At 48.8% G+C, this 20,157-nt stretch overlaps 1 protein-coding gene across 1 annotated transcript in view; it reads right to left on the reverse strand.

The window, feature by feature from the left end:
• The window catches only part of LOC142502355 (opsin-5-like), a 28,180-nt gene extending 17,191 nt beyond the window's left edge, over nucleotides 1-10,989 (reverse strand). Inside the window, exon 1 of the mRNA XM_075613193.1 lies at nucleotides 10,729-10,989. Within this exon, the coding sequence (XP_075469308.1) occupies nucleotides 10,729-10,840 (112 nt within the window). The 5' untranslated portion in view covers nucleotides 10,841-10,989. The remainder of the gene's footprint in view (nucleotides 1-10,728) is intronic.
• Nucleotides 10,990-20,157: the final 9,168 nt, after the last annotated feature.

Below are 20,157 nucleotides of genomic sequence, written 5' to 3' on the forward strand. Positions count from 1 at the left end.
ATTCTGTATAAGCCGAGCGCCATAGATACATTTTCTTCCATAGTGAAAGAAATTATAATACAATGTTGTTTAAAAATGGTTTATTGTAAAGACACCACAGTACAATGTATATTTTGGTGATATAAGTGATGTAAAAATGTGAGGTGTGTGTCCCGCTAGGGTATGAGGTGTCGGGTGGGTGTTCAGTACGGGTGGCGGGTGGGTAGTGAGTGTTGGCTGTGGGTGGGGGTCCCGCTAGGGTGTGAGGCGGCGGGTGTCTGGTGAGTGCGGGCGGCGGCTGGTCAGTGATGTCGGTGCGTAGGGGTGGGAGGCGGCAAGTGTCTGTTGAGTGAGGGGCGGTGGCTGTGGGGCGCAGGGGTGTGAGGCGGCGGGTGGGTGAAAGGCGGGAGGCGGCGGGTGGGTGAAAGGCAGGGCGGGCGGGTGAAAGGCAGAGGAGGGCGGGCGTCGGGTGGGTGAAAGGCAGGGGGCGGAAAGGCAGGGGCGGGGGGGCGGAAAGGCAGGGGTGGGGGAGCGGAAAGGCAGGGGCAGGGGGAGCGGAAAGGCAGGGGCGGGTGAGAGGCAGGGGCGGGAGGGCGGGCGGGTGAGAGGCAGGGGCGGGAGGGCGGGCGGGTGAGAGGCAGGGGCGGGAGGGCGGGCGGGTGAAAGGCAGGGGCGGGAGGGCGGGGGTGAAAGGCAGATGAGGGCGGGCGTTGGGTGGGTGAAAGGCAGAGGCGGGGGCAGAAAGGCAGGGGGGGGGCGGAAAGGCAGGGGCGGGGGGGGGTGGAAAGGCAGGGGCGGGGGGGGCGGAAAGGCAGGGGCGGGGGGGGGCGGAAAGGCAGGGGCAGGGGGGGCGGAAAGCCAGGGGCGGGGGGAAAGGCAGGAGCGGGGGGGGAAGGCAGGAGCGGGGGGGGAGAAGGCAGGGGCGGGGGGGAGAAGGCAGGGGCGGGGGGGGAGAAGGCAGGGGCGGGGGGGGGGGAGAAGGCAGGGGCGGGGGGGGGGAGAGAAGGCAGGGGCGGGGGGGAGAGAAGGCAGGGGCGGGGGGGGGAGAAGGCAGGGGCGGGGGGGAGAAGGCAAGGGCGGGGGGGAGAAGGCAGGGGCGGGGGGGAGAAGGTAGGGGTGGGGGGGGAGAAGGCAGGGGTGGGGGGAGATGGGAGGGGCGGGGGGAGAAGGCAGGAGCGGGGGGGAGAAGGCAGGAGCGGGGGGGAGAAGGCAGGAGTGGGGGGGAGAAGGCAGGGGCGGGGGGAGAAGGCAGGAGCGGGGGGGAGAGGGGGGGGAGAAGTCAGGGGTGGGGGGAGATGGGAGGGGCGGGGGGAGAAGGCAGGAGCGGGGGGGAGAAGGCAGGAGCGGGGGGGAGAAGGCAGGAGTGGGGGGGAGAAGGCAGGGGCGGGGGGAGAAGGCAGGAGCGGGGGGGGAGAGGCGGGGGAGCGGAAGGCAGGGGTGGGGGGAGGAGAAGGCAGGGGTGGGGGGGGGAGAAGGCAGTGGCGGGGGGGAGAAGGCAGGGGCGGAGGGGGGAGAAGGCAGGGGCGGGGGTGAGAAGGCAGTGGCGGGGGGGTAGAAGGCAGGGGCGGGGGGGGAAGGTAGGGGCGGGGAGAAGGCAGGGGCGGGGGGGGAAGGCAGGGGCGGGTAGGAGAAGGCAGGGCGGGGGGTGCGGAGAAGGCAGGGGCGGGGGGGAGAAGGCAGGGGCGGGGGTAGAAGGCAGGGGTGGGTGGGGGAGAAGGCAGGGGCGGGGGGAGAAGGCAGGGGCGGGGGGGAGAAGGGAGGGGCAGGGGGGAGAAGGCAGGGGCGGGGGGGAGAAGACAGGGGTGGGGGGGATAAGGCAGGGGTGGGGAGAGAAGGCAGGGGCGGGGGGGAGAAGGGAGTGGCAGGGGGGAGAAGGAAGGGGCGGGGGGAGAAGGCAGGGGCGGGGGGAGAAGGCAGGGGGGGTGAAGGCGCCCTGCCTTCGCCCTCCCCTCCCGCCCCTGCCTTCTCCGTGGGGGGGAGAAGACAAGAACTTGGAAGCAAGAACTATCCACAGCTTGGACACACTCAGTCCAGGGTGTGAATGAAGACTTCAAATTAAGTTGTTTCCTTTAAACCAGCCGATTGAGGGTTTTTCATGTTGACTCTAGGAGATTTTATATCCCCACAACTTGTTTACCAACTATGTGTTTCTTGTATATGCTCTGTTGCTTTTCTATGCCATAGCTGCTTGCAATAGGTGATTTTACATCCCCAGAGGAGTATGGCTGTGCTGACTGAGGACTCACACATCGCTGGTTTCCCTGCTGCAATGGTTAACTTTGCTTATTTTAGTAGGCATTATTTCACTCTGTTCACTAGGTTTTTCACCAACAGGGCGCCTATTCTGCACATAGGGATTTTCCATGGGCAAACCACCAGGACATACCCGTTTTGGATAAGGATTGGACTATGGACTGTACACTAAGGCTCTTGGACATTGAGCAGGTTTTGCATTAACGATTATCATGTTTTGCTTTTTAGGTGGTTAATGCCCCATTTATCAGTACAGTAATGTCATTAGATGCCATACCCAGGCTACATATTATGTATCTATTGCAATGGTCTTGTGACGCTTCTGACACAGCTTTATGCCAGGGCAGTTTATATTGGCCACGTGCCGGGTCCACGGAAACAGCCACGGATTTGATACTAGGTCCACGAGTGACCAACAGCCTTCCCCATCCTCATTTTAACATTTATATTTTTGCCCTTAGCACGTTGGAATATTGATTTTTGTATGACAGTGCATGTCTGACCTTGGCCTCATATGCAATTTGTGGTTGGGGCTTTTTTTCTGTTTGCCACACAAGTGACACTGCAGCAATGTGAATAGGGACCACAGTTCAGCTCTATGGCTTTTGCTACACACATACATGTGGAGTCTACACACACCACTTTTGGCTTGGGAGCCACTGTGTGAACTTTAATCCCCCTGCAGTGGCTTCCACTATATTTCCTATTGAGCTACTAACTACACCTTGTACTGAGTGCTCACATTGAGGTTACCCCAGGTCAGCACTGCATCTGACATCACGCTGTGCAATCAACTTGATTTGCAGCACTTGTTATTTGTGAGTATTCTAGGGGTATATATATATATGTGTTCACTTCTGTCCTGTAACTGCACCACCTTGAAGAAGGTCCCATTCGTGGACCGAAATTTTGGTTTTGTGTTTATTTTTTCAATACACTTGTTTGTTCAATTCTGGAGTGCTGCCTGCTGATTTCGTTTCCAAACGGTATCATATTGCTTATTCATCATTATAGGATCTGCACCCACACCAATGCCTATTACGGGGTGCTTTTTGTTCTATATATATATATATATATATATATATATATATATATATATATATATATATATATAAAATAAAAAAATAAATAGATGATACCGTTCTGTGGCTAACGTTAACACGGTACTGATACCTCTATATATATATCAAGGTCGAAACAGCTGTCTGTGGGTGGTTTTCTGGGTATGCACCTTAACCCTGGCTGTGCTCAAAGCTGTGACCATGCAGCAAGCTTAAGCCTATAGGGAACCATGTTAAAAATGGTTTTTGAGGCAAAAAGTGACACTGTGTGCTCATTTGCATGTCATTTCCCAGAATCCCTTGCTGCAGTGGAAGTGCTGTATGCTGGGTGATGATGGGGAAAGGCGGGGTTGCAGACCTGCCTAAGACATGCAGATGAGCATACAGTTGTATTTGCGTATATATATATATATATATATATATATATATATATATATTTATTGTGACAGAGACCAGGGGATGGTAATAAATTCCATATATAGGGCTCCCAGGATACTGAACAGTTTCTATCCTGTTTGGCCTGGGAGTGCAGCCTTATAATACATGCACTCCATCCCACAGTTTGGCAAGCGCTGGAACTGAGGGATGAGAGATCCAGACCAGAGTTTGTCTGCTGCCTGATTTCTGTCACCTGTCATGCTAATTAGAAATCAGGTATGTAAGACTGATTTCCTGTTTCCTCTCCCCTCGAGCCTGGAGACAGGAAGGCTGCTGGAAGCAGAGAGGGGAAAAGCCTCTCCCCAAACAGGTTAAATGTTTATGTTCCTTTTTGTCTAAAACTGAAAAGTACCTTGTTTTGTTGTTGGAAGTGGAAAAGCCACTTCCACCCTGAGTTAGGGAAATCTAAGTTAAGTTATCGCTCAGGTGAGCAGCTTTTGTTTTGATGTGTTTCTGTTGTATGCAGTGTGGCAGTCTCAGTGCCTGGGACTGAATAAACCAGGCCCAGCCTGTTTAAAGGAACAGCACGTGACGCCTCTTCATTTAACCTACCCTAAAAGACCGTGTTCTAACAGTCCCGGACAGACGGCGGAGCCCCGGAGTAAGCCGTTTGTCACATATGGTGGAGAATGCGGGCAGAACACTAAAAGGTCTGCGGGTTAAAGAACTTTAACAAGAAAAAAAAAAAAGGGGGTTTTTTCTCTCCAAACAAGATGGAAGACGTGGTGAGTGCGCTGGTACGCAATGTAGCTGTCCAGAAAGACGCGAATGAAGCCCAGCAAAAGATTAATGCAGCCCTGCAACAGGCGAATGAAACCCAGCAACAGCTGTTAATAGCCCAGCAAGAGACTAATGCAAACCAGCAACAGCTGTTAATAAACCAGCAAGAGACTAATGCAAACCAGCAACAGGCGAATGCAAACCAGCAAGAGACAAACCGCTTGCTGAGAGAGGAGCAACAACGGTTCGCCCAGGGCTTACAGCAGGAACTAGAGATCCTGAGGGAGACTATCAGTAACCTTCCACTGGCAGAGGCAGCCCCAGTCCCGAAAATGATCAGGGCAAGCCACTACCTTCAGAAGATGGGGCCCTCGGATGATGTGGAAACCTATCTTCTCACGTTTGAACGCACGGCACAGAGAGAGGGATGGCCAGAAGCTGAGTGGGCCAGTCTAATCGCACCCTTCCTAAGCGGCGAATCCCAGAAGGCTTACTTTGATCTAGAGCCAGCCGAAGCTAACGTATATGCAAAATTGAAGTTCGAGATCCTCGCCCGCCTCGGCGTAACTACGGCTGTTCGTGCCCAAAAGTTCCACGCATGGTCCTTCACGATGGATAAAGCCACCCGAAGCCAGATGTATGACCTCATCCACCTCGCTCGGAAGTGGCTACAACCCGAGATCAACTCAGCAAGCCACATCATGGAACGGTTGGTCATGGACCAGTTCTTGAGGAAACTTCCCTCTGCCCTACGCCGTTGGGTCAGTCAGAGTGACCCCCACAATGCAGATGAGCTTGTGGCCCTCGTAGAAAGGTACAATGCGGCAGAAGAGCACCCGCAACCCATAGTCGTGGAGCAACCCCACTACCCAAGGTTCCAGGACACTTCCAGAGACGGTAAAAGGGTACCAGGGTTAAGGGGGCTGAAGAGCGACGACCGCCTTCACACAGCACCAGCAACAGTGGCTCGCACACTAAGGGCAACAGCCAACATGGGGAGCCGAAAAAAGGCTCTAAGTGGGACACAGACTATGTACCTAAATGTGTAAATTGTTATGAGAGGGGCCTCACCGTGAAAGTCTGCCCACTAAATGCTGAACCCATGCAATGAAACAGCGTTGAACCTTAATCGCTGTGGTCCCAATGTATGGGCCCTAGCCCAGAGGACCCCTTGAATAACCATCTCTGGGCATTTGTAAAGGTTAATGGTAAGAGGGTTCGGGCACTTCTTGACTCTGGGAGCATGGTCACACTAGTGTCTGAATACCTGTTGCCCATTAAGAAGAAACAGGTAAACAGTTCACAAAGAGTGGCAATTTGTTGTATACATGGGGATAATCATGAATATTCCACTGTTGATGTTTTTTTTGAAACAGAGTTTGGTTCTTTAGATTTCAAAGTGGGTATTGTACGCAAACTGGCACATGATGTGTTAATAGGGACCGACTTTCCCCATTTTCTAAAAATGTGGTCCTCCTCTCAGAATAGCGCCCAGAGTTCAATAGCGGACCATAACGAAGTAACAGAAGAAACAAATCCTTTCCCTTTTTCAGAAATAGAGGTTGACGAGGGCCCAAATAAGAAGGGGGAAAAGGAGGAGTGCGGTAAAATTCCCTTCCCCATGGCTACCTTGGTAGGGAATACCCCAAATCAAGATGTTGAACAGGCACTTACCACCCCAGAACAGGATAAGACCTTCGCTGACCTAGAGGTCAGTCCTGGGAGTTTTAAGAAGGCCCAGTGGGAAGACCCCACATTAGCGGTAGCAAGGGGGAATATACGGGACCAGAATAGTACTCCTAGCCAACCAGATAGGTCACTTGCCTACCCCTACTTCGAGTTAGAGAATGACCTAGTATATCGGGTTGATAAAAGGAAATCAATTATAACTAAACAATTGTTGGTACCACGGACATTCCGTAATGTAGTATTACACCTCGCACATAGTCACCCATTGGGGGGGGACACCTAGGGGTGGAAAAGACAAAAGAAAAGGTTCTCCGAAGCTTCTATTGGCCTGGGGTTCTGGCAGAAATTACAAATTATTGCTCCTCGTGCCCAGAATGTCAGATCACCGCCCCGTTCAAAGCGTACCGTAGCCCATTGTTACCCCTTCCCATAATAGATGTACCATTTGACCTGATTGCTATGGATCTAGTAGGACCCCTAATAAAGTCTGCTAGGGGACATCAGCATATATTGGATGGGAAAAACTGGGATTGTTTGTTACCATACCTTTTATTTGCCATTAGGGAAGTTCCCCAATCATCCACAGGCTTTTCCCCGTTTGAACTATTGTATGGCCGACACCCAAGGGGCTTACTGGATATAGCCAAAGAGACTTGGGAACACAAGGTTACCCCTTACAGAAGTGTAATAGAGCATGTTGCCCAGATGCAGGACCGCATAGCTGCAGTCCTACCTATAGTGAGGGAACACATGGAAAAAGCTCAAGAAGCACAGAGGAATACGTATAATAAGGGTGCTAGGGTCAGAATTTTTTTTCCAGGCGATAGGGTGCTAGTTCTGGTTCCCACCGTAGAGAGTAAATTCCTTGCTAAGTGGCATGGGCCATATGAGGTCTTGGAAAGAGTGGGAGAAGTAAATTATAAGTTGAGACAGCCAGGTAGGAGGAAACCTGAGCAAATTTACCATATAAACCTTCTTAAGCCTTGGAAAGATAGAGAGGTCTTGTTAACCCTAGTACCCCCAGGTCAGTCAGAGAATCGAGAAACTGACCCAGAGGTTAGCATAGCTGAAACCCTGTCCGTTCATCAGAAACGAGAGGTTCAAATTTAGTGAGAAGAAACAAAGAAGTCTTCTCTACACAGCCAGGTAGAACTAGCGTAATTGAACATGACCTAGTCTCTGAATCGGGGGTCCGAGTTAACCTTAAACCGTACCGAATCCCAGAGGCCAAAAGAGAGGCTATAAGTTTAGAGGTTAAAAAAATGCTAAAACTAGGCGTAATTGAGGAATCCCAAAGTGGGTGGAACAGCCCTATAGTCTTAGTCCCAAAGCCAGATGGTACAACAAGGTTTTGTAATGACTACCGGAAACTAAACGCGGTGTCAAAATTTGATACTTATCCTATGCCCAGGGTAGATGAACTTGTAGAGAGACTGGGCAAAGCCCGATATCTCACAACCCTAGACCTAACAAAAGGGTACTGGCAGGTTCCCCTCACAGAAAGGGCAAAAGAAAAGACAGCCTTCTCAACTCCAGACGGCCTCTTTCACTACAGGGTGCTGCCTTTTGGCTTACATGGAGCTCCCGCCACATTCCAAAGAATGATGGATAAAATTTTAAAACCACATGCTCGGTATGCTGCCGCCTACCTGGATGATGTGGTAATCCATAGTGAAGATTGGCAATCCCACCTTCCAAAGGTCCAAGCTGTGCTCGACGCAGTTCGGTCTCCTGGACTAACTGCTAACCCCGCTAAATGCACTATTGGTCTGGAGGAGGCCAAGTATCTGGGGTATTCTATTGGCAGAGGTTTACTCAAACCCCAAACACTCAAAGTAGAGGCGATACAAAATTGGCCAAGGCCAGTTACAAAAAAACAAGTAAGGACCTTTTTGGGGTTAATTGGGTACTATAGAAGGTTTATTCCCAATTTTGCAACTAAGGCAACCCCACTAACCGACCTCACAAAAGCAAGAGGACCGCTAATGGTAAAGTGGTCCCCCGAAGGCCTTTAGAAGCCTGAAAGAAGCTCTCTGTGCCCAACCAGTGTTGGTCACACCTGACTTCTCCAAAGAGTTCGTAGTCCAAACCGACGCATCTGAGGTAGGGCTGGGGGCGGTACTCTCCCAGGAGTCTCAAGGTGAGGAGCACCCCATCCTTTATTTAAGTAGGAAACTAAATCCCCAGGAGAAAAATTACTCCATAGTCGAGAGTGTCTCGCAATAAAGTGGGCTGTAGAGATGCTCAAACACTACCTGTTGGGGAGAAAATTCCGGTTGGTCACAGATCATGCACCCCTTACCTGGATGTGTCAAAACAGGGAAAAGAATGCTAGAATGACCAGGTGGTTCCTAAGCCTACAACCCTTTAAATTTTCTGTGGAACACAGGTCAGGGCACAAACATGGCAATGCTGACGGGTTGTCAAGGATGCACTCCCTAATATCCATGGTCGCTCATCCCTCGAGGTCTGAGCTGGGGGGGAGGATATGTGACAGAAACCAGGGGATGGTAATAAATTCCATATATAGGGCTCCCAGGATACTGAACAGTTTCTATCCTGTTTGGCCTGGGAGTGCAGCCTCATAATACATGCACTCCATCCCACAGTTTGGCAAGCGCTGGAACTGAGGGATGAGAGATCCAGACCAGAGTTTGTCTGCTGCCTGATTTCTGTCACCTGTCATGCTAATTAGAAATCAGGTATGTAAGACTGATTTCCTGTTTCCTCTCCCCTCGAGCCTGGAGACAGGAAGGCTGCTGGAAGCAGAGAGGGGAAAAGCCTCTCCCCAAACAGGTTAAATGTTTATGTTCCTTTTTGTCTAAAACTGAAAAGTACCTTGTTTTGTTGTTGGAAGTGGAAAAGCCACTTCCACCCTGAGTTAGGGAAATCTAAGTTAAGTTATCGCTCAGGTGAGCAGCTTTTTGTTTTGATGTGTTTCTGTTGTATGCACCGTGGCAGTCTCAGTGCCTGGGACTGAATAAACCAGGCATAGCCTGCTTAAAGGAACAGCACGTGACGCCTCGTCATTTAACCTACCCTAAAAGACCGTGTTCTAACAGTCCCGGACAGACGGCGGAGCCCCGGAGTAAGCCTTTTGTCACTATATATATATATATATATATATATATATATATATATATATATATGTTATGGTGGGTCAAAAAAGTGACTAAAACCCTCCACAGTAAAGCATAAAGCAACTGTAAACATTCCTGTATATTCATTTGCATGTCTTAGACAGGTCTGCAAAAGCTGTGTTTAAAGCAGCATGCATTAATAAAGGGTTGCTCATGTAATGTGAGCATGAGATAAAAAGTGGCACTGTGTGCTCATTTGCATGTCATTTCCCAGAATCCCTTGCTGCAGTGGAAGTGCTATTTGCTGGGTGATAATGGTGAAAGACAGGGTTGCAGACCTGTCTAAGACATGCAAATGAATATACAGAAATATTTACAGTAGCTATATATATATATATATATATATATATATATATATTATATATATATATATATATATATATATATATATATACAGATGTTATACGTTGGCAACATTTTGAATATTATACTTTAAGTTGTAAAATTAGTCCTGTGCCACTGTATCACTCAGAACCTTCATCAGGAAGCAAAATCAGGGATACAGTCAATATGTTTCAGACGATGCATTAGAATTAATACCCTGGGATCACTGTTCCCTTAGGAGTTATAGGGAGGGGTTACATGGGGCAGTAGGAGGGGTTGTAGGGAGGGGTTATATGGGACAGTAGGAGGAGTTATAGGGAGGGGTTATATGGGGCAGTAGGAGGAGTTGTAGGGAGGGGTTATATGGGACAGTAGGAGGAGTTATAGGGAGGGGTTATATGGGGCAGTAGGAGGAGTTAGAGGGAGGGGTTATATGGGGCAATAGGAGGTGTTATATGGAGGCAATAGGAGGAATTATAGGGAGCAGTTATATGGGACAATAGGAGGAGTTATAGGGAGCGGATATATGGAGCAACAGGGAGGAGTTATATGGGGCAATGAGTTATAGGGAACGGTTATATGGGGCAATGAGTTATAGGGAACGGTTATATGGGGCAATAGGAGTTATAGGGAGCGGTTATATGGGGCAATAGGAGTTATAGGGAGCAGTTATGTGGGGTAATAGGAGGAGTTATAGGGAGTGGATATATGAGGCAATAGGAGTTATAGGGAGCAGTTATATGGGGTAATAGGAGGAGTTATAGGTAGCGAGTGTATGGAGCAATAGGAGTTATAGGGAGGGGTTATATGGGATAATAGGAGGAGTTATAGGGAGCGGTTATATGGGGTAATAGGACGAGTTATAGGGAGCGGTTATATGAGGCAATAGGAGTTATAGGGAGCGGTTATATGGGGCAATAGGAGAGTCAGCACAGTCACACACAATGATACATGTACATGCATAAGTACAGGTGTACATACATAGACAAGTACAGATACATGTAGATTTCCACACTCACAGTAATTGTCAAACGTATTTTTTGACAGATGCAGAAAAGTATCCTAAAGCTGCTATCTTCTCCTCATGCACAACACACTTTCCCTCCCTCGTTCCCCTCTCTCACCCAAGAGCATCAGGTAAGCCCCTATAGCGGTCTCTCCCTCCTCAGAGACCCTGGACTCTGTGGAGATGTTAGCTGGCAGCAGGAAGGAGCTGTCCTTGAGCACCACATCCATGTAGACCTCAGTAGCTCTCCTTTTGTGGTATCTCACAGGATTGGTGCCCCTGTGCTTGGGGTAACTGGAGAGAAGGCGGCTTTGGTTTGCAGTGTGATGGGTCTCTGACCGCTCACTCCCTTTGGGACTGTCTCATGCAGTGAGGATCATCTTAGTACTGCTCAGCTTTAAAGCCCCAGAGGTCTGACGCAGGTCAGGTCTCTCAGACACAATCACTGTGATCCCACAACTCACCTCCATTTCACCTTCATTTGCATGGCAAGCTGGACTTAAATGGCACAGAAGATTTTAGGAGATTAGTTTTCAATTTGGTAGATCTAATTATGTTTCAAACCTTAGAAACATCATAAGATTGTCAGCTCTTGGCACGAGAACTCCTCTATCCCCTTCACAATACTGTGCAATTTCTGCATTTGTACTGTAAAACACACCTTAATCTCTCTGCCAGTCTGTGCAACACCGTGCAGTATTACTGGCCTCTAAAAACAGGGGGGGTCCTCCGGCGCGTGGTTCCACTTGTGACTCCGGGACACATGTAATATAAATGGAGAGAGGGACCACAATCAGGAGTAGTTAGAGGACAATAACAAATGTATAGGTTTACAATACAATACAGTTTCTATTATAAACACACTTACATAGGGATAATAAATCTTCCGTGGGGATAGGGAGGACCTCTTGGTGATACAAACGGCCAACAGATAATGGCAGAGAGGAGGTGTCTCCAGATTCCTCTAACTACTCCTGATTGTGGTCCCTCTCTCCATTTATATTACGTGTCCCGGAGTCACAAGTGGAACCACGTGCCGGAAGATCCCCCCGTTTTTTGAGACTGTTACATATAGAGGTTGGTGAATCACCTCTAGGAAACTCTGGCAGCAGGTTAGCACTTTGTGTGGGACTGAAGTCTAGAATCTACTTAAATACGTTTGGCGCAATTATTTTCTTTTCTTTTCTTACTGGCCTCTAGCAGCCTATATTCCCTAAGGGTCCTGAACATTTTTCTTCACTATAACATTTGGGTGTTGGCCGCACTCCTGGGTTACGTTACCCAATGAGACCTGTTCGCGTCTCTTTTCTTTCTATTGTTAAGAGGTATATTTCGCCTTTAGGAAGTGACCTTGAAAACATTTGAGGCATTATACTGCTTAACCCTTTCACTGCCAACTCATTGCAAAGCTGCCCATTTCTGCGTGAAATGCCCGTTGCGGGGGAACTGCTGTGTATCACCACTGAGGAGGTGGCCTTTTATTTTATCGTTAGTGATCCTTGAACAAGCACACTATGGTGTCTATGAGACAACGTCTACATGCTCTAAACCCCGGGCAAAAAAACAGCACCAGATTTATTAAAGAAAATGAATCCCATAGCAAGCAATGCGTTTGTCCTGGGATATCGCTGGTGCGCTCCTCGCGGCCGCGACACTCTATGTTCGGTTTCTCTTGCGCCAGGTTTTATTTTCACATACACAAGATACCTCCAACTTTCCGTGGTTGTTTGTACATTTGGCTTCTATTTTTTATTTTGTCCTAACTCACGCTGAAATTTCCTGTGACACTGTGTCTACGTATTGATGTTAGTGGCACCATTTTGGGTTACGCCTGCGTCGGGATGAGGGGTTTATGGTGCTTGTGGGAGGAGATAGGGCGGCGGTAATGTTGCATGTTGGCGCAGGTCTGTGTATTAAGGAATGTGCGGTTTGCGGTGCTTTTCTTGACCGTTTTTCTGTGTTGGGTCTCCTCAGTCATCCTAAAGGTGGCGCCAGTCAAATATTTTTGAGCGTAAATGGCGCGTAAACCAATGCATTGGAGTAGACTCCTTTCCTGATACATAGATCCATCATATCAAAAACTATGCTCTGTGTGTGGATTTCAAATACTGGTGACTAATACTATGGTGCAGTATGTCAATGATACTATGCAAGCTAACATATGAGCCCAAAACAAATGATGACAAACAGGATAAGACACTGAAAACAAACAAGACTAACAAAACAAACAATAGCAAGGCTAATTATGAATGAAAGCTAATTTGATAAATAAAACAACATAAATGAAGAGTTTCGGATGACTGAGCGATCGCCAGGTCCAGGTGTGGTAAAATCAGGACTCACAAGATTTCAAATGTAAGAAAGCCATAAAGGTCGATGCTGGACTGGAACAATTTCTCCTGTTGATTTTACTGCGGAGATAGCCGGTGAGCCTTCCTGTGATTCCCCACGTCTCTGGGGCGGATGCTCCGTCACTAGATGAATGTTCCTTCCGTCTCAGACCTGTATCAGCCGCGTCACTCACGTCTTCCTTCATGAAACAGCTCTAAAAACTTCCCTATGCGTTTCGTGCGCCTGCGCACACTTCCTCAGGGGATTGTGATGGTACAGATAGTTCGTGGCATATATACCATTGCCGTGGTTCTAATTGGCTGATCATATAAATGCAATTTAACACAGGAATTGCCACGATTATAGCATCACTTTCAAATGCCTTACTATACATATCTACTATATATTTGTGAAAGCACTGTATGTCTGCGTCCCTAGCGGCAATCTCATTGGTCCCTTGGCCCGTCCGCCCCCGCACACCTCTCATTGGCCTGAGGCGGAGTGACGGGCCAAAGGACACACAGGGACACACACACACACACACACACACGAGTAGGGGGGGTGTTACCTACATTAGCGGGGCTCACAGTGTTAGCAGCACCCGCGCGCATCTCCTCCTCTCCCCGTGTCTCCCACGCTTTCACCCCGCCCCCCCCTCCCCCGGCGCCGCTACAGTCAGCGGGACACACACTCTATTATTACCCCTTCAGCACCCCCCCCACCCAGTGTCAGCTGCCGTGCGAGACCCCCCCTCTATATCTCCCACCTCTCCCCCCCCCCACACATATACATGCCCCCCCCTCCCCGGCGCTACAACTCACCCCTTCCCCGGCGGGGGAACAGCCAGTGGCCAGGCAGCCTGCCTCGCGGCGCCGAGTACCCAAGATGGCGGCGCCCGGGACACAGCGGGGGAGCGGCCACAACACGCTGCCTCCCGCCTCAGATCCACGTGGGACCTGCCGGATGGGTGAGTGAGCGGCCTTCACCTCCCCTCACCCCCGTTCACCTTCCCTCACCCCCTTTCACCTCCCCTCACTCCACTTCTCCTCCCTTCCACCCCCCTTCACCTCCCCTTCACCCCCCCCTTCACCTCCCCTCCACCCCCGGTTCACCTCCCCTCCACCCCTGCTTCACCTCCCCTCCACCCCTATCTTCACCTCCCCTCCACCCCCCCCCCCTTCACCTCCCCTCCTTCACCTCCCCTCCACCCCCCCCTTCACCTCCCCTCCACCCCTGCTTCACCTCCCCTCCACCCCTACCTTCACCTCCCCTCCACTCCCACCTTCACCCCCCCCTCCACATTCACCGCCCCCTCCACCTTCACCCCCACCCCCCTTCACCCCCACCTTCACTCCCCCCTTACAACCTCCCACCTCCCCCCCTTCCCACCTCCCCACCACCTCCCCCCCCCTTCCCACCACCTCCCCCCCCTTCCCACCACCTCCCCCCCCTTCCCACCTCCCCACCACCTCCCCCCCCTTCCCACCTTCCCACCACCTCCCCCCCTTCCCACCACCTCCCCCCCTTCCCACCTCCTCCCCCCCTTCCCACCACCTCCCCCCCTTCACCTACCCTCCACCCCCCCTTCATCTACCCTCCCCCCCCTTCATCTACCCTCCCCCCTCCACCTTCACCCCCACCCCCCTTCACCCCCACCTTCACTCCCCCCTTACAACCTCCCACCTCCCCCCCCTTCCCACCTTCCCACCACCTCCCCCCCCTTCCCACCATCTCCCCCCCTTCCCACCTTCCCACCACCTCCCCCCCCTTCCCACCACCTCCCCCCCTTCACCTCCCCTCCACCCCCCCTTCATCTACCCTCACCCCCCCTCCCCCCCAGCCCCCCACCTCCACCCTTCCCCCCAGCCCCCCACCTCCACCCTTCCCCCCAGCCCCCCACCTCCACCCTTCCCACCTACACCCTCCGCCCCCCCTTCACCTCCCCTCCGCCCCCCCTTCACCTCCCCTCCGCCCCCCCTTCACCTCCCCTCCGCCCCCCCTTCACCTCCCCTCCGCCCCCCCTTCACCTCCCCTCACCATCCCCCCTCTCACCACCCATCCTCCTCACCTCCCCTCACCACCCCCCACCACCCCTCCGACCTCCCCTCCCCTCCTTCAATGCCTTTCGTCCGCCCTCCTGCCTCTGCCTTTCGCCCACCCGCACTTCTGCCTTTCACCCGCCCACCGCTCACACCCCTGCGCCACACAGCCGCCGCACGCACTCAACAGACACCCGCCACTCGACACACACCCGCCGCCTCTCACCCACCCCACACTCGACACACACCTGCCACATCCTGCCCCTACGCAACAATATCACTGACCAGCTGTCACCCGCACTCGCCACACACCCGCCGCCTCACACCCTAGCAGGACCCCGACCCACAGCCAGCACTCACTACCCATGCGCCACCCGTACTGAACACCCACCTGCCGCCTCACGCACGCTCACACCCTAGCAGGACACACGCCTCACATTTTCACATCACTTATGTCACCAAAATATACATTGTACTGTGGTGTGTTTACAATAAACCATTTTTATACAACATCGTATTACATTTTCTTCCATCTTTCTTTTCAACATTATTATCCAACCTTTCCAACAAATAGTCACCTATTGTTCCACCATTTATAAATAATACTACCTATTACGCATTTACATCCCGGGCAACGCCGGGTCTCTCAGCTAGTAACAATTGAAACAACAATACAAGCACATAAAACAAAGAACAATGAAGCGGTCTTAGGATGGAGATGAGATGCACATGATATATAGAATTCCACTCAATTATAAAAAAGCCCTCAACTCAAAGTCTATGTTCAGACCTCTTGGAGAAAGTGTTTTCAGTTCATATATCCAGTATGCTTCCCGCATACTGGCCTATTCTAATCTGTTGCCAACTCTCCAATTTGCCTGAACAACCTCAATAGCTTGACATAGCAATCCTTTAGGATTTTTATTATGACACATGAGAAAATGATGCAAGACACTATGAGTGACCAGTCCCTTCTTGATGTTATAAATGTGCTCGTAAATTCTCCTCTGAAATGTTCTCCCTGTTCTACCTATATACTTCAAGCCACAAGGGCATTGAAGCAATTATAAGGAATATAGAATGGCAATTAATAAATGTACTGAGCTTGCGTGTACTGACTGATGTGTGGTTGATTTCAAGTGCTGGTTGTTTAAAGTGTGTGCAGTTAGAACCAGAAGGAAAGGGAAGTACTGGGTATACTAGCAGGGGTGGCTGTTTTTGGGGAGTTTTTTTTCCCTTTCTCCTGCCTGAGGCAGAGTGGGTGTGGTTGGTTAATTGGCTGGCCTAACACACCTGCAGTGGGTGGGGTTAATTAATAACCTAACACACCTGGTAGGTGTCCCTATTTAAACAGAGGCTTCTAACGAATCCGAGTACTGACTGATCTGTGTGGTTGATGTCAAGTGCTGGTTGTTTAAAGTGTGTGCAATTAGAAACAGAAGCAGTTTGAACAAGGAAGCGGTTAAACAGGGTATAGTATATTGAAGTACAGTTTACTGTTAGTTGCTAGAATGACCAGGATTGAAAATGCCACATGTATGTGCACTTGGAGCAGCTGTTCCAAGGAGCATACCGCTGTGAGAAGTGTGAGCTGGTGGTCTCTTTAGAGTCAGAGATTGCTGATCTGAAGAGGCAACTTGCAATATTGAGGGACATTGGCAATCTTGAAAGGGAATTAGAGCTCACTGAGCAGGCCCTTGCTTCGATTAGTGGTGCAGATGGTGGCACTGTTAGTGAGGAGCAGGTAGGTAGCTGGGTAACAGAAGGGGAAGCAGGGGCAATAGGGAGAGGCAGGTCGTTTCTGAGCTGACACATCCCAATAGATTTGCCATGTTGAGTGAAGATATTGGCAATGTTGGGGCAGAAATGGCAAGGCTGGGGGAGACTAATTCCTCTAGCAGCCAGGGGAATAGTTCCTCCAGCACAGTGGGGACTCAGGATGCTCGGATACAAAGAAAGATTGTGGTGGTAGGGGACTCCATTATTAGGAAGGTAGATAGGGCAATCTGTTGCCGGGACCGCATGAACCGAACAGTGTGTTGTCTCCCGGGTGCTCGGGTTCGGCACATTGCGGATCGGGTAGACAGATTGTTGGAGGGGAGGGGGGCTGGGATTGACCCGGCGGTCTTGGTACACGTTGGCACCAATGACAAAGTTAGAGAAAGATGGAGGGTCCTAAAAAATGATTACAGGGATCTAGGCCAAAAGCTTAAGGCAAGGACCTCCAAGGTAGTATTTTCTGAAATACTACCAGTGCCATGCGCTACCCCAGGGAGAGTCAGAGATCAGGGAGGTTAATGCATGGCTAAGAAAGTGGTGCAGGAAGGAGGGGTTTGGGTTTTTAGAGCACTGGGACTCCTTTTCTGAGAGGTGCCATCTATATTCTAGGGACGGATTGCACCTCAATGAAGAGGGATCTTCTGTGCTAGGGGGGAGAATGCTAAAAAGGTTGGAGATTTTAAACTAGGATGGAGGGGGGAGGGGAATGAAACAGATAATTAACTAAATGAAATAGATGAGGATACAAGGTGGTATGGAGGTAGAATGGGGGCAAGTGCAAGTTTGACAAGCAGTGAGACACCCATAGTAAATACAGATAATACTAGAAAACTTCTAAAGACTAAACCAAGTGGGCGCAGAAAGGAAGGAGCAGATAAGATAATAGTACAGGCTAAAAAAAACCTGAAATGCATGCTTGCTAATGCAAGAAGCCTGACAGATAAAATGGGGGAGCTTGAATTAATAGCTGCAAGGGAGCAGTATGATATCATAGGTATTACTGAAACATGGTGGGATGAAACTCATGACTGGATAGTTAATTTAGAGGGTTATTCTCTTCTTCGGAAGGATCGAACAAATAGAAGGGGAGGTGGAGTATGTTTATATGTTAAGCCGGATCTAAAACCTATTATAAGAGATGATGTCTATGAAGGGAATTATGAAAATGTAGAGACTTTGTGGATAGAAATTAGCAGTGGAGATAAAAGTATTAAGAAAATGTTTGTGGGAATATGCTATAAACCACCAAATATCTGTGAGATTGAGGAAGCTAAAATACTTTTGCAAATGGAGAAGGCATCAAAACTGGGTCATGTTTGCATAATGGGGGATTTTAATTATCCATACATAGACTGGGGCAATGAGATTAGCGTTACAACAAAAGGGAACAGGTTTTTGGGGGTGCTTAAAGACAATTATATGACCCAAATTATTGAGGAACCAACCAGGAGAGGGGCAGTTCTGGATTTGGTCATATCAAACAATGTAGAAGTAATAACAAATATTCAAGTCCTGGAACATTTGGATAACAGTGATCATAACATGGTCTCATTTGAAATAAATGATCAAAAAACAGATTACTTGGGTTCAACAAAGACCTTCAACTTTTTAAAGGCATTTTTTAATAAACTGAGGTCTAATCTAGTAGTAATACAATGGGATGATGTTTTTGCAGGGAAAAATGTAGAAGATAAATGGGCAGTCTTTAAAACATTGTTAGAAAAGTACACCTATCAGTGTATACCCTTGGGTAATAAGTATAAAAGAAATAAGTCAAAACCAATGTGGCTAAATAAACAGGTAGGCGAGGAAATGGACAAGAAGAGGAAGGTGTTTAGATTCTTTAAGTCAGAAGGGACAGAGACATCGTATCGTAGAATTATAAGGAATGAAACAAAAATTGCAAAAGGGCAATCAAATTAGCAAAAATGCATAATGAAAAAAGGATTGCAATAGAAAGTAAGGTCAACCCTAAAAAATTCTTTAAGTACCTAAATAACAAAAAAATGAGAAAAGAAAATATAGGACCCTTTCAGTGTGAGATGGGTAGGCAGATTATTGGAGATAAGGAAAAAGCTGAGGTATTAAACAAATTCTTTGCCTCTGTGTTTACCAGGGAAGAATCAAGTTCAATAGTAGTGACGCAGGAGGAAGCCACAACCTCCATATTAATGAACAATTGGTTAACTGAGGAAGAAGTTCATAAGCGACATGAAAAAATTAAAGTAATTAAGGCACCTGGCCCCGATGGCATACATCCAAGAGTTCTCAAGGAGTTAAGCTCAGTAATAGCAAAACCATTATATTTAATATTCAAGGACTCCATTTCCACAGGCTCAGTACCACAAGATTGGCGTGAAGCAGTAGTGGTGCCTATATTTAAAAAGGGAGCTAGATCACAACCGGGAAATTACAGACCTGTAAGCCTGGCTTCAATAGTAGGGAAACTACTTGAAGGTTTAATACGGGATAATATTCAGGAATACCTAATGGAAAACAAAATTATTAGTAATAGTCAGCATGGATTTATGAAGGATAGATCTTGCCAAACTAACCTTATTTGTTTCTTTGAGGAGGTAAGTAGGAATTTAGACCAGGGTAATGCAGTTGATGTGGTCTACTTAAATTTTGCAAAGGCTTTTGATATGGTTTCACACAAGAGGTTGGTGTACAAAATAAAGAAAGTTGGACTCAGTAATAATATATGCACCTGGATTGAAAACTGGTTAAAGGACAAACAGAGGGTTGTCATAAATGAAACTTTTTCAGGTTGGGCTCAAGTCGTGAGTGGAGTACCTCAGGGATCGGTACTGGGACCCCTGCTTTTTAACTTGTTTATTAATGACCTTGAGGTTGGGATCGAGAGCAAAGTCTCCATCTTTGCTGATGATACTAAATTGTGTAAGGTAATAGAATCAGAGCAGGATGTAATTTCTCTTCAGAAGGACTTGGAGAGACTGGAAACGTGGGCAGGTAAATGGCAGATGAGGTTTAATACAGATAAATGTAAGGTTATGCATTTGGGATGCAAGAATAAAAAGGTGCATTACAAATTAAATGGGGATAAATTGGGGGAATCCTTGATGGAGAATGATTTAGGAGTGCTTGTAGACAGCAGGCTTATCAATAGTGCTCAATGTCATGCAGTAGCTGCAAAGGCAAACAAGATCTTATCTTGCATCAAACGGGCAATGGATGGAAGGGAAGTAAACATAATTATGCCCCTTTACAAAGCATAAGTAAGACCACACCTTGAATATGGAGTACAATTTTGGGTGCCAATCCTAAGAAAATACATTATGGCTCTTGAGAGAGTGCAGAGAAGAGCCACCAAATTAATACAGGGGATGGACATTCTAACTTATGAGGAGAGGCTAGCTAAATTAGATTTATTTACA

The sequence above is a fragment of the Ascaphus truei genome, chromosome 9 (assembly GCF_040206685.1).
Source record: "Ascaphus truei isolate aAscTru1 chromosome 9, aAscTru1.hap1, whole genome shotgun sequence".
NCBI classification, from domain to species: Eukaryota; Metazoa; Chordata; class Amphibia; order Anura; family Ascaphidae; genus Ascaphus; species Ascaphus truei.